Source organism: Budorcas taxicolor, chromosome 22, assembly GCF_023091745.1.
Source record: "Budorcas taxicolor isolate Tak-1 chromosome 22, Takin1.1, whole genome shotgun sequence".
Lineage (NCBI taxonomy): Eukaryota > Metazoa > Chordata > Mammalia > Artiodactyla > Bovidae > Budorcas > Budorcas taxicolor.
In genome coordinates, this window is record NC_068931.1 from 33,821,457 (window position 1) to 33,847,810 (window position 26,354).

Consider the following 26,354-nt stretch of genomic DNA (forward strand, 5'->3'; position numbering starts at 1 on the left):
GAGAAGGAAATGGCAATCCACTCCAGTGTTCTTGCCTGGAGACTCCCAGGGATGGGGGAGCCTGGTGGGCTGCCGTCTATGGGGTTGCACAGAGTTGGACACGACTGAAGTGACTTAGCAGTAAGCACATGGAGTCAGCAGATTCTTCAGTCTCTAAAGGGAACAGAATTAAAATTCTTTACTCTTTTTTATTGAAATTAGTTGTCAATTTTGAAAGTAAATTCAAGCAATCAACAAATATTCAATAACTACTTACAACATTGCTAAAGTCCTGTGGGAGAAGAAGAAAACTATGAGATATAGTTGGAGAGATAACATATTCACATAACAATGTTGAATGACAATACAACACTTCTGTCTCAAAAGATTGCATGATTAATTGCCACATGAAGCTATAGACAGTGAATGTTTCAGGATTCTTTGCTGGTTGGAGAAATCTGGAAAGGCTGCATGGAGGAGGTGCTACCAAATTAGACAACCAATTTGGAGAGAAGCTATAAAGCTAGTTTAGCTGGAATGAACAGCATAAAACTAGGTATAAGGGTAGGAAAGTCTATTATATGTTTAGGGATGACAGAATTTTCCTAAGTTTTCTAGAGTGGGGTGTTATAGGTTGGTTAGGTTTAATTGGGACACAGTGATTTTTGAACCCTATGCAACCCATTGCCATTTTCTTCTTTCTCTTTTTGACTGCACCGTGTGACTTGTGGGATCTTAGTTCCCGCAGCAGGGACTGAACCTGGGCCATTGGCATTGAAAGCCTGGAGTCCAAACCACTGGACTGCTAGGGAATTGCTGGTTGCCATTTTCTAACAACAAATATTTTGTTTTGTTCCCTTTACGGCACAATTATTTTTTAAATTGATATAAAGAGTTGGACACAAATGAACTGAACTGAATGTTCTGACTATAAAAGATAAAGAAAAAAGATAAACAGAATAATTTTTAATAAAATATATATTCTTGATTGCATTCAGATAAGGTATCCCAGCAGTAGAAAGAAAATAGAATGGTAGTTCCCATTCCCAGGGGACCGGGAGGGGGTGGGTGTGTGTGTGGGGGGAAGCAGGGAGGGGTTGGGGAAAATTGTTTCCTGGGTGTAGAGTTTCAGTTTAGCAGGATGCAAAAGTTCTAGAAATCTGTTGCACAACAATGTGCATGTAATTAACACTACGATACACTTAAAAATGGTTAAAATGGTTATATAGCAAATTATATGTTGATATTCTTAATACAATAAAAATGTGAATTTTAATATGTAAATATAAGTGGATTTCTTTTCATTTAGGTTGCTCACGATTCAGTGGGCTAGCTCTGAACATTTTTCTTTCAGTGCTAATAGACTGTTGTGAATTGTTCTGTCAGCTGCTTTTCTCCCCTCTTATACCATTTTCTACCTTTTTACAAGGACTACCCGCTCTTGCTCTACAGGTGGTCACAGCCCTAGTGAACCTTATTCCTCCCTCCACGTCCTGGAGAGCCGGCCCCGCCCACCGCGAGGCTGGGCGTCCTTGAGAAGGCGCTGCCCCTTTAAGAGGCAGGCACCGGGGGCGGTCGCTGCGCCCATTGGCGGAGCTCGCAGCCACGTGGCGGGCAGCAAGGGCTGTGGCCCGGCTCTGGTGGCGGCAGTGGGGCTTCTGGGGGCGTCCCTGGGAAGGGGCGCAAATTAACAGATGTGCATGAGGAAGTGTCTGGTCGGTCTCACGTTTTGTACCTGCTACCTGGCTGCTTACCTCACGAACAAGGTGAGGAGGGGCGGGTGCGGGGTGGTGATGATTGCCCGTGGGCGATCTGAGTCCCCAGATCGTGTGTGGACCAAATACTGCCTCCCGATTTTTATCTGATTTGTTCCTGATGGTGATGGAGAAGAAAAGAATTCTGCACGATGCTCTTTTAGAAGTAAGATTTGTTGGACGGTACTGTCCTCGTTTCTCGTGCTGTAATACGTCCTTTACATCTACTGGGAAACTGGATTTTTGACTGGTGAATTCCCAGGAACCTCCTCTTTGGATATGTGGACTACTTTTTCGGGAAGGGGAAAGCTGTTGGCCCCTGTTCCCTCTAGTAGGAGGAAGAGTAGGAGAAAAAATCACGCACATTTTGCTCTCTCTTCTAAACATACCCCTGCCCCAGAACCACCAAGGTTCCAGAAGCCTTTAAATAGAAGATATCAGTCCATCTCCATCTCTGCCTCACACCATTGATTCTCAAACCTATTTTTCTTGTGGCTCCATCCCAGGCATTTCGAATATATTGAAGAGTTTTTCATGAAATTATTAAAAAATAAAACGTAAATTTAATTTTGTTTAATGTCATAAAACCCTATTGATGAAAAGTCAGAAAATCAGTGGTACTATGTTTTTGTTTTGTTAGGAGGGAGCCTTGGGTTTGGTACCATGTAGAGAAATGTTAGATCCCTGTGAGCTAGTGTGGGATATCACCCCTTGTCCTGGACTCTGGGGTAGACGCCAAGCCAAAGTGATGATAGGGGGCTCAGGACCACCTTTCCCCACTGTAGAGTCTCTGCTACTCTCTTTCCACTCCCCCTTGGGGGACAAAAAAAAAAAGCAAACCAAAAACCCTCTTTCTCTGGAAAAGAACTACTAGCAAATAGCAATGAATGAGCATTTATTGTCTTCATGAAGGTTGTTCAGGATGATGGAAGACATGGTCCAGATGCTAACATAATCCTTCCCTTGTCTCAATGTTACAAATAAAATATCAGAGGAAAGTGGAGAGGAACATATTGACTCAACGTGAGTAAATAGGCTTCAAAGAATGAAGGTCTGTCTCTAGGATACATACACCAGAGCACAGGCAGGTAACTACACCTGTGATATTTAGGAATTTATACAAGGGGAATTACAGGTTGATTAATCCATGGGGGGGAAAAATAGAAATGTAAACTTGCATGACACCAGTCTATTGCACTTTTCAGATCATGTGACGAATCAGTGGAGTCCTTGCTTAAAGCCATTTAATGGTCTTTAGGCTTTTAAAAAATTCTTAAAGTGTTCCATCATAGAAAAAGTAGAAAAAGATACCCAGAAAGACAAAATACAGTTCTCCTGTTCATAATGTGCTGTAAATTTGGTTAAAAGACATAATAGAAATACAAGTTAATCTTAGTTGAATTGGCTTTAAAAAAAAGAAAAACTTAAAAAAACACACCTAACGTGTTAGATACCTGAGCAGAATTAGTTAGGAAAAAAACCCCAAGAATGCCAACCAAACAAAAGTGGAAAGAAAACAAAGGAAAGAATGAATAGGATGACAAACAAAGAAAGCAATGAATTTTTAGGTAAACTGGGCAATAGATAAAGTGGATACTCCGAGAAAACCGACTGTGTCCAGGGTTTTGTCCAGTTTACTCTGGAGTTGCCACAGTTATAGCATGGCACTTCCAAGGTCTGGGAATGCTGAGAGGGATCAGCTGTCCACAGTATCTGGCCCACTTTGTTCCATCCCGAGCTGAGAGGTGGTCAGGCTTCTGGTGACCCTGGGGAAAGCAGCTCCCCAACCCCCTTGTTAAAAATTTTATTGGAGTATAGTTGTTTCACAGTGTTGTATTAGGTTCAGTTGTACAGTGAAGTCATTGAGTTATACATATGCTCATGGTTTTCCAGCTTCTTTTTTCGTATAGAAAAAAGAATAGAATACTAAGTAGAGTTCCCTGTGCTCTACAGTAGGTCCTTGATGGTTGTCTATTTCCTATATATGTGTATGTTAATCCCAAGCCCTGATTTATCCCTCTTCCACAGGTTTCTCTTTTCAATATCTGTAAGTCTGTTTCTGTTTTATAAGTTCATTTGTCATTAAAAAAAAATATTCCATATATGAGTGATAGCATATGATACTTGTCTCTCTGTCTGACTTCCCTTAGCCCCTCTCTTTAGTATAAATTGGAAGGTCATTGTTTTTCCCCACTGTGTGATTTCTTTGGGGAGGGATAAAGGCCTTTTTGAAACTTGAGTGTATTTATGTTTCTTTAGTAAGGCTTTCCTTGATTATATGGTCTACCAATTCTCTATAATTTGAAAATGTCCATTAATTTGATATTTGTTTTTCAGTATGTCCTGTCTGTCTTGAAATTTACCTACCCTACATTATTCCAAGGGTGAGTATCTTTTATATACATTTGTAGGAAATGTCCAACTAGCATCATGAAAATTTTTTTTAATGACTGCATAGATTTTCCATTAGATAGACATACTGTAATTTATTTAGTCCGTCTGTTAATGGCATTTAAATTGTGCCCTCTTTGAGGGGTATAAACACAGCAATATTATCAGACATTTTTTTGCATTCAAATCTGCCAAATTTCTATTTCTTTGGACTAAATTTAGATTAAAGAACATGAACTTCTTTAGTCGACTGCTTGAATATTAAAAATTTCTTTTTCAGAATTGTTTTATCAATTTACATTGTAACCCAGCCTGTGTGTGAAAGTTTCTATATTTTGAGTTGTGCTCAAAGTATGGCTCATTTTTTCCCTCTCTCTGCTAATTTCATGAGCAAAAAATAATAGCACATTGCTTTGTCTTACTATTAGATTATTCATGAAGTTGGATGGTTTTCTTATGTTATCCACTTGTATCTCTTTTTTCAGTGAATTTTTTTTTGCCTTTTATCTTTTTATTTTTATGATTTATTTATTTTAAATTGAAGGATAATTGCTTTATAGTATTGCATTGGTTTCTTATCCTTTTATTTTCAGTTCAGTTCAGTTCAGTCGCTCAGTCATGTCTGACTCTGCGACCCCATGAATCGCAGCACGCCAGGCCTCCCTATCCATCACCAACTCCCAGAGTTCACTCAGACTCGCATCCATCGAGTCAGTGATGCCATCCAGCCATCTCATCCTCGGTTGTCCCCTTCTCCTCCTGCCCCTTTTTAATTTATTCTTTGCCATTTCATTTTGTTTATAATTATTTTGATTATTTGGACTTTTTAAGTGACATTATAGACAATTCATTGTTTGAACATAGGAATGAAGCAGCAGAGAGAAACACAGATTAATCCAGAATGTGGTCTTGTAAACTGAGAGATGCTATTATTAGAAGGAAGATAGAAAATGCTGTAGAGTCAGGTCAATAGAGTAGATACTGTAGCAACAGCATGGAGTGCTCTGGCGCTCACATTTCCCTCTTTTACCTTAACCACCTGCCCCCCAGCTTTTTAAAAAAATATTTTATTTTTATATTGATTGTTTCTTTTGTGATAGCTACCATTGCTTTTAGGGGGCTTCCTAGGTGGCACTCGTGGTAAAGAACCTGCCTGCCAATGCAGGAGACATAGAGATGCAGGTTTGATCCCTGGGTCAGGAAGATTCCCCTGGAAGAGAGCATAGCAACCCACTCCAGTATTCTTGCCTGGGAAATCCCATGGACAGAGGAGCCTGGTGGGCTACAGTCCATGGGGTCCCATTTCGGTTGGACATGACTGAAGTGACTTAGCATGCACCATTGCTTATATGCTTATTCTTCTCATCACTATATCATATAGATATTCACCTATATGTCACTAAAACTTTTTTCAATTCTTAATTATTATCTGTTTATTTTAGTGTATGGTTCAGTGTGAAGAAATCATTGTCCTCCTCATGCTTTTTATTTATGCTAGCCCCATTTATTATATTTTGTTATATAATCCTTCATTTTGCTTTTAGGTTGTTAATATCACATGTGAGGTCATTTTCCTAGGGTCTATTTTTGAGCGCTTATTTGTCAGCTTTTATGAAAAGGGGCTAGTGCTAAATTGTTTTCGTTATTATAGCATTTAAATATGTGATAGAGCACACCATCCTTCATTCTCCTCTTCCGTTTTTTTTTTTTTTAAGTATCACAAATGGATACAGAAAAGCAGGGATAGACATCTTAATATCAGTCAAGGTTGAATTCAGGACAAAAATCATTAAGTAAACAAAGAAATATGTGTTACAATGCTAAGCAATGCAGTTCAAAATGAAAAGACGCATTGTAATGCTAGAGCATGGAGTTCAAAGTGCAAATGAAATAGGGATGAATATCTGTCAACCAAACAGCAGAGCATCATCTTTTGTCAAATAAAAATGGCAAGAATATCAGGGATAAATAGAAACATACTACTAGTAGGAGACAAACTTACTACTATTTTTTCCCATGACGGATCAATTGGACAAACTAGAAAAAAAATCATAAATAGTGCAATTAATAAATATCAGACTGAGTATCTTGAAAATAGAGATTATGCCCCCTTTTAAAATGCCCATAGAGTATTCACCATGAATAAAGCATCAATTATTTCCCAAAGAGTCGCAGTTATGCAATCCCAGTGCAGCAAAACTAGATCTCTACCTCAAAAACAGAAGTCCTGCCTACAAAGGGCTCTTGAACATATAAAAAGCTATTCTTCATTCATGAGACAATATAATTTTATACTGTATTGAGATATATTTTTACTAACAAGATTTGAAAAATAAAATTTTACAGTTTGGTAATACAGTGTTGATGAAGATGTAGGAAGCAGGTAGGTGCTCTAGGGACTTCTCGGGCGGTCCAGTGGTTCAGACTCCTCCTTCCTGTGCAGGAGGTGTGGGTTTGATCCCGGGTTGGGGAGATAAGATTCCACATGCCTCTTGGCCAAAAAGCCAAAACCTGAAAAAACAGGATCAATACTGTAACAGATTTAATAAAGACTTTAAAAATGGTCCACAGCAAAACAATAAAAAAAAAGCAGGTACTGTCATGCTGTCATACATTGATTATAGGTGGAAAACTGTTGATAATTGGCACAATGTCAGTGATTGGCATTTTGGTAAAATATAGCAATATGGCAATGGTTTGAATCCTTCAATCCAGCAATTCCACTTCTGGGAATCTACCTGACAGATTTACTTGCATTTATTTAAACAAAATATGTGCAGAGATATACATGTGAAACATTGCAGCCGTTGGTGACAAGCATTTTTAATCAGCCTAATTTTCATCTATATAGAATCAATTAAATAAATTATATTGTATTCCTCATGGAATACCATTCAAACGTTTAAAAGAAGTAAGGAAACTCTTGTGTATTGAAAAGGAGAGATCTTCAAGATTTTGTTCCCCATTTAATGGGGAACAAGAGAAAGTCCAAAACAGTGTAGTATACTACCACCTTCTAGAAATGCGTGTATGTTTTCCTCATTTAAAAAAAAAGATTGGGAATTCCCTGATGGTCCAGTGGTTAGGATTCAGTGCTTTCACTGCTGTGGCCCCGTGTTCGGTCCCTGGTCTGAAAACTAAGATCTTAAAGCTGCATGGTGTGCCCCCCCCCAAAAAAAATCAGAGGACTTCCGGTGGTCCAGTGGTTAAGACTGTGTCTTCCAATGCAGGGGGTGCAGGTTTGATCCCTGGTCATGGAGCTAAGACCCCACATGCTTCCTGGCCAAAACATAAACAAAATAAACAGCCCTCCCCTCCCAGCACAGAAAGCACAGCAAAAGGCCAAATGAATGATGGGTATTATAGGGTCTTCACTGGTGACTCCACTTTACATAAAATATTGTAACAAATTCAATAAAGACTTTAAAAATAGTCCACATCAAAAAAAAATCTTAAAAAGGTGAAGCCGCTAGTAAGAGTGGTTACCATAGGGAAAGATGGACATGGTGCAGATAGCAGGCAGGGAAAGGGAGAAGATTTATCATCACTTACTGTTTTATGCTTTTGAATTTTTTGTTCTTTATCATATTATCACCAATATGTTGTTTCGGGTGAACTTTGCAATCACTGTCAAGTTTCTCCCTAGTAGTTCATAGCAAAACTTTAAAAGATCTCATCCATGATTGTGTATGTTTTGGTCAATAAAGCTGGGATATTGTTTTCTCCTTTTCTGACCCTGAGTGTCCTTTCACTTCTGTCCAGGTCGAGGGACTTAGGGAATTTAGGTGGGAAAGGATGTTGTTGTCACCTGAATTACTTTTTACCCTCCTCCTCTGTGGGCTTCCCCCGTGGCTCAGTGGTAAAGAATCCGCCTGCCAAGTAGGCGATGCGGGTACGAAGGTTTGGTCCCTGGGTCAAGAAGATCCCCTGGAGAGGGAAAGGGCAACCCAGCCCAGTATTCTTGCCTGGGAAATCCCATGGACAGAGGAGCCTGGCTGGCTACAGTCCATGGGGTGGCATAACAGTTAGACACGACTGAGCAGTTCAACAAGAAGCTTTGCTGGAGCCGCTCTCTCTCACCTGTGAGCCATTGTGCATTCTGGGCCTCCTGCTTTGAACAGGCATCCGCTCAGATGTATTGGGTTGGCCAAAAAGCCTATTTGGGTTTTCGTACCGTTGCATGGGAAACCCGAATGAAGTTTTTGGCCAACCCAATACTTTCTCCAGGAAAACTTACTCAGATCCCTAGACTAGATCAGTTGCTCCCTACTAGGGTGTTTTGTGCTACTTGGTACTGTTCCCCTTAGGACTTTATCACACCTTATTGTATTTACCAGTTCATGCGCTTACTTCCCACTATGCTAGGGTTTCTCAGCCTCAGCACTATTGATGTTTTGACCTGGTAAACTCTTCTGAGAGGCTCTCCAACATGTTACAAGGTGTTTAGCAGCATCCTGGCTTCTACTTATCAGATGGCAATAGCAATGCTTCCCCCACACCCAGCTGTGACAACCAAAAATGTCTCCAGATACTGCCAAGTGTCCCCTGGGGGGAAGATCCACATGATCAAGATCTACTGCTCTAGACCAAGCTGTTGGAGGACACAACCCCATGTATTTCCACGCTGCCTGGTGGAGTCATTGAAGGCTCCACAAGGGAGACATAAAACCTGGATCTTATAGGATGGGCAGGTGTCCTCCAACACAGAGGAGATGGGAAGACGTTATGGGTCAAGAGGACCACATGTGCAGACTCTAAGAAGTGTGAAATAACCTGGCATATTGCTGAGGCTGTGGCCAGTTCAGTGTAGCTGGAATGTGGCTGCCACTGGCGAATGAACAGGAGCTGACCCTAGGGAAGGGCGACTGCAGGTCCTGGGAGGCTTGTGTGTCCCATGCAAGTGACTTTGTCCTTTAGGCCAGGGGTTCTCCACTGTCATGTCCCAACACGTGGATGTGTTGTAATCACCTCTGGAGGTGAAGTGTCTCAAGTCATAACTAAAAATAAGCTTTTGAAAGTTATGAATGACTCAGCAAAAATAGAGTAAAAGCAGTTACTGCAGAATGGGATAAAGTTGGGCCTATAGTACCTGTCACACATTTGGCACTCAGTCATGTCTGACTCTGCAATCCTATGGACTGTAGCCAGCCAGCCTCCTCTGTCCCATGGAATTCTCCAGGCAAGAATACTGGAGTGGATTGCTATTCCTTTCGCCAGGGGATCTTCCCGACCTAGGGATTGAACCTGGGCCTCCAGCATTGCAGGCAGCTCCCTTACTGTCTGAGCCACCAGGGAAGACCCTATAATACCCATCATTCATTTGGCGTTTTGCTGTGCTTTCTGTGCTGGGATGGGAGTGGTGTTTACTTTGTTACCTGTGCCCCCCACCCCGCAACCTGAACTTTGCACTTGAGGAAATGTGTCTCCTGAGAACTTCATGTCCCCAGGTGTGTTGGTGTAGCAAGGGGGCTGAGAGCTGCTGCCTATGGCATCAGGAGGAATCAACTCTTCTTAAAACAAATGAAGAGCACAATTAGGTTTGCATTTTAGAACAAACCCTTTGGCTGCAGCATGGAAAATGGACAGTACAGGGCAACCCTGGAGAGAAAGGGGACCCGTTAAGGAACTGATGCTGTGGTCTAGATGTGGAATGATGGGAGGTTGAATTAGGCAGAGGGATGGAAGGGTAGGCTTCAGGTCTCAGAGCTGTTATGGGGATAAAGTCAACAGGATTTTGTAAGTCGATGAGGGAGGTGATGGCAGAGGAGGGCTAGGATGACTTCTAGGTTTCTGGTTTGGCTGATTAGGAAGAGTAGGAGGATGGCCAGGATGGGGAAGGGGAAATTCCAGGTTATGTTTTATCCTCAGGAGCTTGGGGGTAGGTGTCAGGATGGCTGTATCCTGTGAGAAGGGGGGTTTTGGACTCACCAGTGCAAGGTCATGGAGATGTGCTGGCTGTGGGTGGGATTGTTCAGGAAAAGTCTAGAATAAGAAGAGGAGATGGTCAGTGTCAGCAGGGAATGGTACAGCTGGACTCAGGGGAATAGCAGAGGTCGAGAAGAACAGGTCTAGAGCTGGGGTGATGGTTAGGAGAAAGTGGTAGAAAAGAGTTGTAAGAAGGCTCGCATATGTGTATTTGTCAGTCAACACATCTGTGGGGGTGAACCATGAGACCGTGGCACTCTTAAATTCACCTTGGCCCTTTTCCTTTTCAGGTGGCAGACACTGGTTGGTGGACTTTTGCTTCATGTGTCATGGAAACTGGGCTGGGTGGAGATCAACAGCCGTTCAAGGTAGAATTGCCTCTTCTGTGCTTCATTCATGATTCATTCCCTGCTTCCTTGTATGTTATTTGTATTGCATGGTGTTACATTGGGAAATACTCATGTTTATTTGAGTTGTATGATCTCTTAATTCCCTTCTAATCTTGAGATTCAGTGGCTTTATAATCAAGTAGAACTCAAGTAGAGTTTTCCTGGTTAGTGCCACTAATGTAATGTTAAAATAAATTGAGATATAAAAATTATAATGCCATATTAATTTGACTTTGTTTTAGATTATAGGATCACTATGAGTAAGTTATTAAATCAACTTTAAATTTGGGGGATAAATTTTTTATTTTGAAGTTATTTCCTGCTTACAAAACAGTTAAAAGTGGTATAAAGAGGTCCCATGCTCTTTATTCAGATTTCCCAATTACTATTTTACTTTGCTTCTATTATCATTTTCTCTTGATATATACATATATATGTATACAGTAATTTTTTTTCTGAATTATTTGAAAGTAAATAGCAGATTTTCTTTAATTCTAAATTGCTGAGTGTGTATTTCTTAAGAGCAAGGACTTTCTCTTACATGACTTCTGTAGTTATCAAAATGAGGAGATTAACACTGATATAATACTATTATCTCATCTGTAGACCAATATTTATTTTGCCAGTTTCCTTAATAATATTCTTTATAACCCTCTCCACAAAAATTCTGATCCAGGGTCCAATTCAGTCACACATTGTTGTTATGATTCTATTAAGACCGCTTTTCAAATAGATTTAAAAGAAATGTCAAAGACCATGACATTTTTCAGCCAAAATGATCATCTGAATTGGCTATGTGAATCATAGATAAATCCTCACATAGGTAAAGCCTCATGATTCTTTGAGAACATCATGCCTCACCTGAAATGATACAGAAAATGAAAAGAAAATGAAGTTAAGATTTACATAAATTAGGTAAATATCCCAGTTGAATGATCAGGCTAAGTCATTTGCCTTGTGGTCCAAGTTATCTGCCCACCTTCTCCATGAAGATAAACTGCTTCCTTGCTAAGTCACTGCTTGGCTTAGCATACTGGAGAAGCTTTGGGAATGAGACCAGTAAAAATATTAATAATTTTGGCTTCTCCTGGAAACATATAACTGGAGAGCAAAATACTGATCTGAAGAGGTTTGACAAAGGTGAGGCCCTGGGAACTTGGGTGTGGATCAATTTCCCTGACCCTATTACATCATAGTTCATATTCTGAAAGAATATCCCACATGAGATGCTTAACTAATCTGAAGGAATAGTTCATTAACTCATACTCTTGCATTTCCATGATAGAGTGTTCTCTACTTGATAAAATACATATTGAGCATATGTCTTATACTCTGTTACTGTGGTGGATAGTTCAGTGAGAACTGGGTCTCCATTTAAACAAATGTGGGCCCTGAATTCACAAAGCGTGTGATAGTTCTATGATTTAGTTAAATAATAAAGCATTTGGACTCTGAATAGTTGAATGTATTCCTCCACAGAAGCAAGAAAATTGGCTGTCAGATTTTGGACTAGGGTCTACCAGGGCTGATCAACATGGGTTTTCACAGCATTCCTGACTATGATTAACTTGTAGTTTCTGATGAGAATTATTTACTTGTTCATAATGGTCATTTAAACATTGCCTAGGGATTCCCAGGTGGTACTAGTGGTAAAGAATCAGCCTGCCAGTGCAGGAGACTCAAGAGACACGTGTTCAATCCCTGGATTGGGAAGATCCCCTAGAGAAGGAAGTGGCAACCCACTCCAGTACTCTTGCCTGGAGAATCCCATGGACAGAGGAACCTGGCCGGCTACAGTCCACGGGGTTTCCGAGTCAGATGTGACTGAGCACAGGACTGGAAACATTACCTTACTCATATTTGTTTAAAAGCAATGCCATTGTTCATACTTAAACATTTTTTGGCATGTAAAAGATACATAACATTTACTGTTTTAAAATAGTTTTAAAGTATATAGTTCAGTGGCATTAAGTACGTTCATAATATTGTGCAACCATTACCACCATCCATTTCCAGAACTTTTTATCATTCCAAACAGAAACTCTGTACCCATTACATGGCATAGCTCTGGCATTAAAAAAAAATCTTAAAAAATATAGCTACAGGACTTCTCTCAGGATCTGGTAATTAAGACTCCATGGTTCCACTATTGGGGGCATGGCTTCAGTCCCTGGTGAGGAAACCAAGATCCCACATACCTCGAAGACTGGCAAAATAAAAAATAAATAGATGATAGCTCCCCTCTCTCTCTACCCACCCCAGGTCCTGGTAAAGCTGTGTTATATTTTCTGTCTCTATGAATTTACCTACTCTGGGTACTTGTCCTTTGGGACTGGTTTACTTCACTTGGCATAATACCTATACGCTTCATCTATGTTGAAGATTGTGTCAACATTTCCTTCCTTGTTAAGGCTTTTCGTTGTGTATATAGACCACATTTTGTTTTTATACCACATTGTATCCTGCATTTGGTGTATCCGTTTATCCGTCAATGGATTTCTTCATATTTTTATTGCTTTTTTTTGGAGGAGAGAAGGGGAAAATGACTAGTAGAGCTTAGTGAAGTCAAAGATACTCAAGATTCTTTCCTTGAAAGAAGTGGTTCTCAACAGAGAAGTTTGAGACCCACGAGACACTGCTGTCCCTTGAATACACATGATGTTAGATGTTACCCATCTCAGAAGAGCCGTCATCATATTTCTTTTTAGTCCCCTTGCTAAAGCTCCCAGAGACTTTTTTCAGTTTTATCCCCTGGACTTCTTTGGTGGTTTCACAGCCACACACAAGATATCAGCCCAGTTAAGCTTCTTGGGAAAGATTCTAGTGTCCTAGTTTGTAGTGGGTCTTGTGGTTGATAATGGGTGTCACAGCTCAGAATTTCCAGTCACCCCGGGCCCTGGGCAGAGGGGTGTTACCAGGTAGCAAGCAGCAGGGACCCAGCACCAGGGCTCCTACATGGGCTGGGCAGAACTGGGTTTGTGTTTGCTGTGGCTGCTGTTTCCTACCAGGCTTGGCTTTCTGATGATGTCAGTAGAGAACCAAAGTCCAGTTTTGCTGTGTGACTGGACTTGTTTGCTGTGTGACTGTGGATTTGTGCAGAGATAGTATAGGTTGGGCTCTACTCAGAAAGGAAACAACCCCAGGAAGACAGTTTGGAGTTCCCAGTGACATCATGGACATCCCCATCACCCATGGAGTGAGAGTGAAAGTCACTTAGTCGTGTCCAACTCTTTGTGACCCCGTGGACTATACAGTCCATGGAATTCTCCAGGCCAGAATACTGGAGTGGGTAGCCTTTCTCTTCTCCAGGGATCTTCCCAACCCAGGGATCAAACCCAGGTCTCCCATGTTGTGGGCGGATTCTTTACCAGCTGAACCACAAGGGAAGCCCCTCACCCATGGAGGGCAGGCCCCAAATTGGTCCTTCTTTTTTTTAAATTGGAAGATAATTGCTTTACAATGTTATGTTGGTTTCTGTTATACAACAGTGTGAATCAGCCTTAAGTATACATATTATCCTCTCCCTCTTGAGCCTTGTGTTGTATAGCAACTTCCTACTAGCTATCTATTTTACGCATGGTAAGTATATATATTTACCATGTGTATGGGCTTCCCAGGTGGCACTCGTGGTAAAGAACCTGCCTGCCAGTGCAGAAGACATGAAAGACATGGGTTCGATCCCTGGGTCAGGAAGATCCCCAGGAGTAGGACATGGCAACCCACTCCAGTATTCTTGCCTGGAAAATCCCATGGAAGGAGGAGCCTGGCGGTCTATAGTCTAGTCTATACGGTCGCAAAGAGTAGGACACAACTAAAGTGATTTAGCATGCATGCACCATGTGTATATATTTCAGTGCTACTCTCTCAATTCATCCCACCCTCTCCAAATTGGTCTTTAATAGCCTATGCCATTGAGAGTTCATTTAAACTGTCCTTGTAGCCGGGAGTACAGGAGAATCCTAGATTCCCTCTCAAACAAGTCACAGAAACTAGCACCATGCTTCTTCCATTGCAGAGAGCCATGACTGCTGTGTGGGTCAGCCTCTGGCCATGTCATGTAGTGACTCCACCAACTGACCCGATGGAATCGTTCTTCTCCCAGGATGTTTGCCCAGCACCCAGTTGTTATCACCGGGTGCTGGATGATACCCTGGGAGGCTCTATCTTGGGAAAGATAGCACTGGTTTTCAGTCACAAGCTTGTCATTCTACGGTGGCCTCTGCTGTTGTCAGACGTTTGCAGAACATTGCAGTGATTTTTCTAGCAGATGTTGGAAGGCCTGAGTGCAAGCTGTATTTACAAAATGTGATCCTGAATGAACATTGTGACCTGTTTCAGCTGACAACATCGTAGCACAGCGAGACTATGTCCTTCTGTTAGATTCTAGAAGCACTGCTGAGGACAGACTAAGTTGTAAATTCACTGGAGACTGTATTTTATTTAAAAATTATTTATTTATTTTGGCTGTACCTTGGGGCATCCAGAATCTGAGTTCCCTGACCAGGGGTTGAACCCATGCCCTCTGCGATGGACGTGCGCTTTCTTAACCACTGGACCATCAGGGAAGTCTCTCACTGGAGACTTTAGATGTCATCTCCTGGCTCCTGTGTTACCAGGCTGTATATTTAAATAAAAATATTTTGAGAGTAACCTTTAGCTTACTTGTCACTTTTTGTCCACAATATATATGAGAAAAAAGTTTGACTCTCAAGCTTTTCAGTTAAGAGAAATTCTGTGTTAGAAAAACAACAACGTGTGTCATAATATCTTTGTGACCAGAGATTTCTAATAGATGAAGAAGCCCCCACGCCTTAATTTTGCACTGAGAGTCTTTGCTGGAGAATCTTAACAAATATCTTTGATAAAGCCTGCAAATTAACTCAGCCCTGTCCATAAAGAAATGAACAATGAGACAGCCAGCTAGGGTTGAGATTGTGCTTCTTTTAAATTATTGATTATTTATTGGTTTTTCAGTGAGCTAGCCCATCTTTGTCAAAGCTACTGGTGGTCCAAATTTCCCAAATAGTGTTGTAATGTATTGACATTTCATTTTGAATGACTCTTAAGTTTTCTAAAAAGTTATCTTTGCTCATGGAGGAAAGTTAGCACTCAAATTCGTGTGTTTTTGATATTCTTCCCTGTTGTTTTTGCTCCAGAGGAATACTTTACATATATGCATATGTTGGAATTACTTTGGGGGAATAATAAAGCCAGTTTTCAAAACTTCCTCAGGAAATATGGTAAGAACCACCAACAGAATAAAATAGGGAATAAAATCTGATTGGTGTTGGTCTGGTGATTGGGGTGGTACCTGGGGGGAGTCCAGGAGGCCAGTGATAGTAAAAGGACAAGATATTTTTAAGTATCAGCTTTTGGGGGCTGCTTTTGGTCTTCATTACTACACGTGGGCTTTCTCTAGCTGTGGCACAGGGCTTCTTCTCATTGTGGTGGCTTCTCTTGCTGCAGAGCCCGGGCTCTAGGGCCCTTGGGTTTCAGAAGTTGAGGCACGTGGGCTTAGTTGCCCCACAGCATGTGAAATCTTCCCGGACCAGGGATTGAACCCGTGTCTTCTACACTGGCAGATGGATTCTTAATCACTGGACCACCAGGGAAGTCTTCCTGAGGTATCAGCTTTTTTTTTTTAAGTATCCTTCACAAATACAATTTAAAGTTATTCAGAGTATACAGTGGGGCTTCTCAGGTGGCTCAGTAGGTTAAGAATTCACCTGCCAATACAAGAGACACAGGAGACATGGGTTCAGTCCCTAGGTGGGCAATATCCCCTGGAGTAGGAGATGGCAACCTGCTCCAGTATTCTTGCCTGGAGAATCCCATGGACAGAGGAACCTGGTGGGCTGCAGTCCATGGGGTTGCAAAGAGTTGGACATGACTGAGCAACTTAGCATGCACATGCACAAAGTAAACAGTGTGGTGATGTAATTATACACACACACACACACACACACACACACACATTGTGAAAGATTCCCACCTTGCTGTTAATAAAGGCATCCGTCACCTCACTTATTTATTTGCTTTATGAGAACAGTTAAGTTTATTAGCAAATTTCATTATAGGGTACAATGTGAGCAATTGTAATCACTGTATGATATGTTAGATCCTCACAGAATACATTGTTCATTGTTCACCAATAATCAATACACATTATTCACCTTGTAGCTGAAAGTTTGTGTCCTTTTATCAAGCAGAGCTGTTCCCCCCACTCCCTAGCCACTGACAACTACTCTTCTACTCAGTTGCTACTAAGTTTGACTTTCTAAAAAAAGGTGACCCATATAAGTGATACCATGCAGTACTGGTCTTTCTCTGGATGGGATTTTCTGACCTTTGACACTGCAGGCCATGCCCACACCACTCAGTGCAAAGGAATCTGCTGAACTCATTTATGATCGACTCACCATGTGGCACTGTCACTCCCAGTCCACATGGCCCTTTCTGGTCTCTTAAATCCGTGGTATGAAATGTAAACATCCTTAGACTGTTACGTCTCGCACATTAACTTGGATTTCCAGTCCCCTGGACCCTGTGCATGAGCAAGGTGCTTGCTTTCTTTCTCCCATCTATTAGAGATGAGATATGTACCTCTTCTGTCTTGCCTCACTTCATATTTGGGGACCTCTGTCCATAGTGCTCAGTCATGTCCAACTCTTTGCGACCCCATGGACTATCGCCCATCAGGCTTCTCTGTCCATGGAATTCTCCAGGCAAGAATACTGGAGCAGGTTGCCATCTCCTACTCCAGGAGATGTTCCCCACCTAGGGATTGAACTGATGAGTGCGTTGCCATTTCCTACTCCAGGGGATCTTCCTGATCCAGGGATCAAACCTGGGTCTCCTGCATTGGCAGGCAGATTCTTTACCCCTGAGCCATCAAGGAAGCTCCCTAATATCTTGGTCAAGGGTTATTTTCAAGTTTGGAAACAGCTTTTGGGTCACTAGGTGTCAGTATAACACAAGAGTTTTCAAGAATTCAGCTCAAGGATCCTGCCAGGCTCCCATGAACAGATAAACTGAGTGTTTTCAGAGAGCAGATGTTCCTTCAATAATGCATGCTCTATTTGAAAAACAAGTGATTTAATTTAATTAGCCTTCATCTCAGTAACAACAGTTTTAAGATTCATGCCAACAGACTATTGTTAGCTTCTTGCAAAATGCTTTATTCATCAGGGTTCTTAGGGACAGTAGAGTGTGCAGAAGCAGAAAACAAAAAGTATACGATGCAAACAAGATGCAGCATTTGTGCTAATAAATCATGTAGGAAAAACTGGGTGTCATCACTCTTTTTAAAGCAGACCCCGTAGCAAATAGTCCTTCAACAGAGTACAGTCTGCAGTCTCTCTCAAACACATACACACACACACACACACACACACGCATGCACTTCCTGGTTTAACAGCTCCCCAGAGGCCCTCAAACCACAGAGACTTAAGATTCTGCCAGGACCTTCTCAGGATTTAATCCTGTCTTGCCTCCTTTGATAGAACAATGCAAGGGTAAACCAGCATAGGAGGCCCAGATGGTGCCACCTTATGAATTAAAGGTGGAGAGGAGGTACTCCTTTGTTCCTAGTACGCTGTTGAGTGTCTTGGAATCACGCAGTGTTGAAGCTGCCAAGGAGCATCTCCATCACCTCAGGCTGCTGGCACAAAAGACCTTGGGCTTAAACAACAGACATTAGACATTTATCTCTCACAGCTCTGGAAGCTGGAATGTCCGGGATCAAGGTGCCAGTGTGGCTGGGTTCTGGGGAAGGCATCTTCTGGGTTTATGGATGTTTGCTTTCTTGTTGGGTTGCCCTGGTGGCTCAGTGGTAAAGAATCTGCCGCCAGTGCAGGAGACGTGGGTTCAATCCCTGGGTTGGGATGATCCCCTGGAGGAGGAATGGCAACCCACTCCAGTATTCTTGCCTGGAGAATCCCATGGACAGAGGAATCTGGCAGGCTCCAGTCCATGGGGTCACAAAGAGTCAGACACAACTTAGCAACTGAGCGCACATGCATGCATGAACTCTTTCTTGCTGTTTCTTTACCTGGTGGTGGTATGTGTAAGAAACAGAGAGAGAGAGACTGATGAAGCAGAGAGAATAGAGGAGGCATGCTCTCGTGTCTCTTCTTACAGGGCACTAATTCCATCATGAGGGCCACACACTGATGATCTGATTACCTCCCAAGGGCCCTGCCTCCCTCCATCACACTAAGGATTAGAATTTCAACATATGAATTTTGGGAGGACATTAACATGCAGTTCATAGCAGAGAATAAATCAGTATAGGTCCTTGGAAGGCAATTATGTAACCAGTTGCAAACTTTAATAGGTGTATCTTTGAACAGCAATCCTACTTCAGGAAATGTATTCTTAATATTGTGAACATCATGAATACGAGAGGAGAATATAGTCAAGGATAAATAATACTGTGTTAGAAGAGTAAAAACCTAGGCTGAACTTATATGTTCAGCTGTAGCATGGGATATGCGTGTGTGCTCAGTCCCTCAGCTGTGTCTGACTCTTTGCAACCCTATGGACTGTAGCCCGCCAGTATAGAATATAATTATTAATGAGTTGGGGATGACCTTTTTGACATGGGAGGGTGTTAAGCAAGTTATAAAACAACCTGTATAGTTGGATCCAATTTTTGTTGAAGTGTTTGTATATGTGCATATGGCTACTGTTTGGAAAGAGATGAAACAAAATATTAACAGTGGTTGTCTTTGGATAGTAGTATTATAATTATAACATTTTTCTTGATAATCTGTGTTTTCAAAATTTTCTAACATGGAAGGCACCATTTTTTAATAGGAAAAAGAGATTAAATTATCATAGGAAACAAAATAACTGCCTCTATTTCAAGTTTCTAAGTTCTTGTCTATTGAAGAAAAACATGTTTGTTTTTTAATGCAGTTTTTTGTTGTTACGGTTGTAGGTTACAACATGATTGTTGTAAATGTTTATTGAATTTGAAATTGTTACAGCTCCTCCACTGGGGCCATTTTAGAGAGGCAGATGACAGGATATAGGAATTTTTTGCTTTCATCCCTGTCCTTGGAAACTGAGTAGCTGTAAGCACCAACAATTTTGTTCAGAGCAAAGTCTCTGAAGGGCTTGAGAAAAACAGAGGAAGAAATGTGAATTAGGGTCGTGACTTCAGTTTCCTGATGTATCTTGTTGCTTTGTACCTAACTAGCAAGAGCAGGGAAACCTTTTTTTTTTTAAGTTACAAAAATAATTCATGGCGATTCATTCAGCAAATATTTGAGCATCTGTTGTATAAGCCAGATATTGTTTTAGATGTATGGGATAAACAAGGAACAGAACAAACACCCTTGCTATGTTCTAATGGAGGTAGACAGACAAGAAACAAATGAAATGTAAATGGATGACGTGATAGGTGGAGAGAAAAATGGAGCTGGATAAGTGGATAGTGTGTATGTGTGTGTGGGCCTGAGTGTGGGCCAGTGATGGGGTGATGGTTGTTATTTTGTATGGCATGGGTAAGAAGGATTCAGGGATAAGATGACTTCTGAGTAGTGATCTGAGTACATGTGAGTGTGAACCATGCAGGTATCTGGAGCGTGAGGGCTACAGGCTGAAGAATATTTGATGATCAACAGTCAGGTCAATGCAGTTTTATTCCACTTGTCAGTGGAAACATCATCATAGATATCTTTAAGTACTTCATCAACAGTAATAGTAAATAATAAAGTACATAGCCTCCAAAAAAATACCAATTTAGATTCCCTGATGGCTTAGATGGTAAAAAATCCACCTGCAATGTAGGAGACCCGGGTTCAATCCCTGGGTTGGGAAGATCCCCTGGAGAAGGAAATGACAACCCACTCCAGTATTACTCCCTGGAGAATCCATCCCATGGACAGAGGAGCCTGGCAGGTTACAGTCCATGGGAGTGCAAAGAGTTGGACACGACTGAGCAGCTAACACACACACACACATCCCACAACAGTATATGAAGGCGTTAATTTTATGACCCTCTATGTTACATATCATTTTTTAATTTAAATTTATTTATTTTAATTGGAGGCTAATTACTTTACAATATTGTATTGGCTTTGTCATACATTGACATGAATGTGCCATAGGTGTACATGTGTTCCCCATCCTGAACCCCCCTCTCCCCTCCCTCCCCATTATATATCGTTTTTTAAAAACTACTAGTTTCTTGGGCGGAGAAGGTGATGGCACCCCACTCCAGTACTCTTGCCTGGAGAATCCCAGGGACAGAGGAGCGTCCCAGGGACAGAGGAGCCTGGTGGGCTGCCGTCTATGGGGTCACACAGAGTCGGACATGACTGAAGTGACTTAGCAGCAGCAGCAGCAGTTTCTTGGGCAAAACTTGGTATATCATTGGTTTTCAAAAGATTGGCTGAGGGTTTTAAATTATTAGTTTATTTATTTGTGGCTCTGCTGGGTCTTTGTGGCTGTGGTTGGGCTTTCTCTGGTTGCAAAGAGCAGAGGCTACTCCAGTTGCGGGGCATGGGCTTCTCATTGCAGTGCTTCTCCTGTTGCAGGGCACAGGCTCTAACTAGGCGGGCCTCACTAATTGCTGCACGTAGTCTCAGTAGTTGCGGGGGCACATGGACTTAGTTGCTCCCTAAGAACCAGGGATCAAACCCATGTCCCCTGCATTGGCAAGCAGATTCCTGTCCACTGTATCACCAGGAAAGTCCAGTATATCATTGTTTTATTTTAAAATTCTTGTAGTATAATGGATGTTGAATAATTTTTCATATGTTTATTGGCCATTGGTATTTCTTGTGTGTATGTGGGTATGAGAGAGACACAAACAGAAGCAGGAGAGAGAAAATTACCTATTTTTGTCATTTGACTATTTTTCTTTTTCTTTTGGGGTGTTGGTTTTTCTGTCATCAATTTATAAACATGCATCCTACATCAAGCATATTAAACTCCAACTGGTTTTATGTGTTGCCTATATTTTTCCTGGTTTGTTAATCCTCTTTTCATTTTCTTCATGATATTTTTGGCCATTTTATATAGGCAGATCTCTCAATCTTTCCTAGAGGCGTCTGTCCTTGGAGTTGTGTATGGAAAACCCAGAAGCAGAACATTTATTGAATATTCTTTTTTAACGTGCCATGCATTGCCCCGAGTGCTGCTTATTCATTCTCTTAGCTAATCATCTCAGTAGCCTTCTGAACATTATTATCCCTATTTTATAAATGAAAAAAGTGAGCTTTCACTGCAAACTAGCTTTAGAGTTGGGATATAGACCTGCTAAGTAGGAAGGTTTGCCTGACCATATTCTTCCTACTACATACAACCCCCTGCTCTGTATTTGTGCATCCTTCCTGCCCCCACCCCTAGATGACCTCTATGACCCCTGGATAGCCCCTGTCCTAGATGCCCTGACCTAGAAGACAGGGCACAGCCCACCCAGAAATGTGAGTGAAATCTGTCTTTTAGAGCTGTTGGTTAAAGTTAGCTGACTGCTGGAACAGTCCTTGGAAGTGAAGAGAGCTAATCATAATTTCCAAGATTTGGGCAACCATGTGACCATTATAAGATTATAGTCTCCAGTGCCCAGAACTAGATACGATTTCCATCACTTACTGCGATATCTTCTGAGAAAAGAATCTTCAGTTTTAGCTGAGCTAACTAGGATATCAAAATTATAGTTTCCTTTCTTCCTGAAGAAAGGAGTTTAAAGAACTGCTTCGAGAGATGACAAAAACTCTGAGAAGCACCACCCTTGCAGCTCACATCTTTATCTTGTCTCCACACTGCCTGGAAGATCATGGAAGCTTCAGTTGTCCTGAATTTTATCTGCCCCAGTAGCTGGGGTCTGACCAGTTGAAAGGTTTGACCCCTCCATATTGTGAGACCCCACTCAACAGTTGTGAAAACTCTGGAAGCCAGAGATCCAAGTTAGAATTCCTGAAGCAGCCTGTATATATATTTTTCTGGTTGAAGTTCTTTCTTTTTTTTTTTAAGTCTTTATTGAATTTCTTACAATATTGTTTCTGTGGTATGTTTTTTGGATTTTTGCCCACAAGGCATGTAGGATCTTAGCTCCCCAACCAGGGGTCTAATGGGCACCCCCTGCATTGGATGGCAAAGTCTGAACCACCTGACCACCGGGGAAGTCCCCTTTCTTTTTTTTTTTTTTTTAACAACAAAAAGAAACATGTTTTATTGAGAGAAAAAAATTCTTCTCTAGTAGTAAGATATGGAGGAAAATTTAGTCAGACCTTATGCCATGCTCCATACTTAGAGTACTTACAGAGACAGAATTTCCTTTTTTTTTTTGGCTTAAAAATAACACAAATTTATTATCTTACACTTCTGGAGTCCAAAAGTCTAAGATGGCTTCACTTGGGATGACAAGTCTTTGGCTATTAATACTTTGCTACAATTGAGAGATTTTCCCTCATTTTTTGTGTTTCAAAACTTTGCAGTACAGCCTTAACTTTCCAGAGGTCCCAGTTGCTTTTCAGAATCTGCTAACAATTTTTATGCAGAAAAAAAATGTTTATTTGTACATATCTTCCAATTTTGCCTAAACTTTCTCTTTTTTTAAAAAAAGTACACGTTTTAAAAATGTTGGTGGTATTTCCTTTTTTCTTTTTAAATTTTTTTCCATTTCATTTATTTTTTTAATTTTTTTAAAATATAAATTTATTTATTTTAAGTAGAGGCTAATTACTTTACAATTTTGTATTGGTTTTGCTGTACATCAACATGAATCTGCCACTGGTATACATGTATTCCCTATCCTGAACCCCCCTCCCACATCCCTCCCCATACCATCCCTCTGGGTCATCCCAGTGCACCAGCCCCGAGCATCCTGTATCATGAATCAAACCTGGACTGGTGATTCATTTCACATATGATATTATACATGTTTCAGTGCCATTCTCCCAAATCATCCCACCCTCTCCCTCTCCTACAGAGTCCAAAAGACTGTTCTGTACATCTGTGTCTCTTTTGCTGTCTCGCATACAGGGTTATCGTTACCATCTTTCTAAATTCCATGTATATGCGTTAGTATACTGTATTGGTGTTTTTCTTTCTGGCTTACTTCACTATGTATAATAGGCTCCAGTTTTACCCACCTCATTTAGAACTGATTCAAATGGATTCTTTTTAATGGCTGAGTAATACTCCATTGTGTATATGTACCACAGCTTTCTTATCCATTCATCTGCTGATGGACATCTAGGTTGCTTCCATGTCCTGGCTATTATAAAACAGTGCTGCAGTGAACATTGGGGTATACGTGTCTCTTTCAATTCTGGTTTCCTCAGTGTGTATGCCCAGCAGTGGGATTGCTGGGTCATATGGCAGTTCAATTCCCAGTTTTTTAAGGAATCTCCACACTGTTCTCCATAGTGGCTGTACTAGTTTGAATTCCCACCAACAGTGTAAGAGAGTTCCCTTTGCTCCACACCCTCTCTAACATTTATTGCTTGTAGACTTGTGGATAGTAGCCATTCTGACTGGCGTGAAAGGGTACTTCATTGTGGTTTTGATTTGCATTTCTCTGATAATGAGTGATGTTGAGCATCTTTTCATGTGTTTGTTAGCCATCTGTATGTCTTCTACGGAGATATGTCTGTTTAGTTCTTTGGCCCCTTTTTTGACTGGGTCATTTATTTTTCTGGAATTGAACTGTAGGAGTTGCTTGTATATTTTTGATTATTTGTCAGTTGCTTCATTTGCTATTATTTTCTCCCATTCTGAAGGCTATCTTTTCACCTTGCTTATATTTTCCTTTGTTGTGCAGAAGCTTTTAATTATAATTCGATCCCATTTGTTTATTTTTGCTTTTATTTCCAATATTCTGGGAGGTGGGTCATAGAGGATCCTGCTGTGATGTATGTCGGAGAGTGTTTTGCCTATGTTCTCCTCTAGGAGTTTTATAGTTTCTGGTCTTACGTTTAGATCTTTAATCCATTTTGAGTTTATTTTGTGTGTGGTGTTAGAAAGTGTTCTAGTTTCATTCTTTTACAAGTGGTTGACCAGTTTTCCCAGCACCACTTGTTAAAGAGATTGTCTTTTCTCCATTGTATATTCTTGCCTCCTTTGTCAAAGATAAGGCATCCATAGGTGTGTGGATTCATCTCTGGGCTTTCTATTTTGTACCATTGATCTATATTTCTGACTTTGTGCCAGTACCATACTGTCTTGATGACTGTGGCTTTGTAGTAGAACCTGAAGTCAGGCAGGTTGATTCCTCCAGTTCCATTCTTCTTTCTCAAGATTGCTTTGGCTATTCAAGGTTTTTTGTATTTCCATACAAATTGTGAAATTATTTGTTCTAGGTCTGTGAAAAATACCACTGGTAGCTTGATAGGGATTGCATTGAATCTATAGATTGCTTTAGGTAGTGTACTCATTTTCACTATATTGATTCTTCTGATCCATGAACATGGTATATTTCTCCATCTATTAGTGTTTCTCTTTGATTTCTTTCACCAGTGTTTTATAGTTTTCTATATATAGGTCTTTTGTTTCTTTAGGCAGATATATTCCTAAGTATTTTATTCTTTTCATTGCAATGGTGAATGGAATTGTTTTCTTAGTTTCTCTTTCTGTTTTCTCCTTATTAGTGTATAGGAATGCAAGGGATTTCTGTGTGTTGATTTTATATCCTGCAACTTTACTATATTCATTGATTAGCTCTAGTAATTTTCTGGTGGAGTCTTTAGGGTTTTCTATGTAGAGGATCATGTCATCTGCAAAGAGTGAGAGTTTTACTTCTTCTTTTCCAATTTGGATTCCTTTTATTTCTTTTTCTGCTCTGATTGCTGTGGCCAAAACTTCCAAAACTATGTTGAATAGTAGTGGTGAAAGTGGGCACCCTTGTCTTGTTCCTAACTTTAGGGGAAATGCTTTCAATTTTTCACCATTGAGGATAATGTTTGCTGTGGGTTTGTCATATATAGCTTTTATTATGTTGAGGTATGTCCCTTCTATTCCTGCTTCCTGGAGAGTTTTTATCATAAATGGATGTTGAATTTTGTCAGAGGCTTTCTCTGCATCTATTGAGATAATCATATGGCCTTTATTTTTCAATTTGTTAATGTGGTGTATTAGGTTGATTGATTTGAGAATATTGAAGAATCCTTACACCCTGGGATAAAGCCCACTTGGTCATGATGTATGATCTTTTGAATGTGTTGTTGGATTCTGATTGCTAGAATTTTGTTAAGGCATTTTGCATCTATGTTCATCAGTGATATTGGCCTGTAGTTTTCTTTTTTTGTGGCATCTTTGTCAGGTTTTGGTATTAGGGTGATGGTGGCCTCATAGAATGAGTTTGGAAGTTTCCTTTCCTCTGCAGTTTTCTGGAAGAGTTTGAGTAGGATAGGTGTTGCTGCTGCTACTGCTGCTAAGTTGCTTCAGTCGTGTCCAACTCTGTGCGACCCCATAGATGGCAGCCCACCAGGCTCTCCTATCCCTGGGGTTCTCCAGGCAAGAACACTGGAGTGGATTGCCATTTCCTTCTCCAGTGCATGAAAGTGAAAAGTGAAAGTGAAGTCGCTCAGTCGTGTCTGACTCTTCGCAACCCCATGGACTGCAGCCTACCAGGCTCCTCCGTCCATGGGATTTTCCAGGCAAGAGTACTGGAGTGGGGTGCCATTGCCTTCTCCGAGGATAGGTGTTAGCTCTTCTCTAAATTTTTGGTAGAATTCAGCTGTGAAGCCGTCTGGACTTGGGCTTTTATTTGCTGGGAGATTTCTGATTACAGTTTCAATTTCCATGCTTGTGATGAGTCTGTTAAGATTTTCTATTTTTTCCTGGTTCAGTTTTGGAAAGTTGTGCTTATCTAAGAATTTGTCCATGTCTTCCACGTTGTCAATTTTATTGGCATATAATTGCTGATAGTAGTCTCTTATGATCCTTTGTATTTCTGTGTTGT

General features: G+C 40.9%; 1 protein-coding gene across 2 annotated transcripts in view; it reads left to right on the forward strand.

Moving 5' to 3' along the window:
* Positions 1–1,619: 1,619 nt before the first annotated feature.
* Positions 1,620–26,354, forward strand: part of TMEM241 (transmembrane protein 241) — a 114,391-nt gene continuing 89,656 nt past the window's right edge. For both annotated transcript variants that reach the window (XM_052660465.1, XM_052660466.1), the window contains exons 1-3: positions 1,620–1,745; positions 4,071–4,117; positions 10,340–10,417. In XM_052660465.1, the coding sequence (XP_052516425.1) occupies positions 1,674–1,745; positions 4,071–4,117; positions 10,340–10,417 (197 nt within the window). In that variant the 5' untranslated portion in view covers positions 1,620–1,673. The remainder of the gene's footprint in view (positions 1,746–4,070; positions 4,118–10,339; positions 10,418–26,354) is intronic.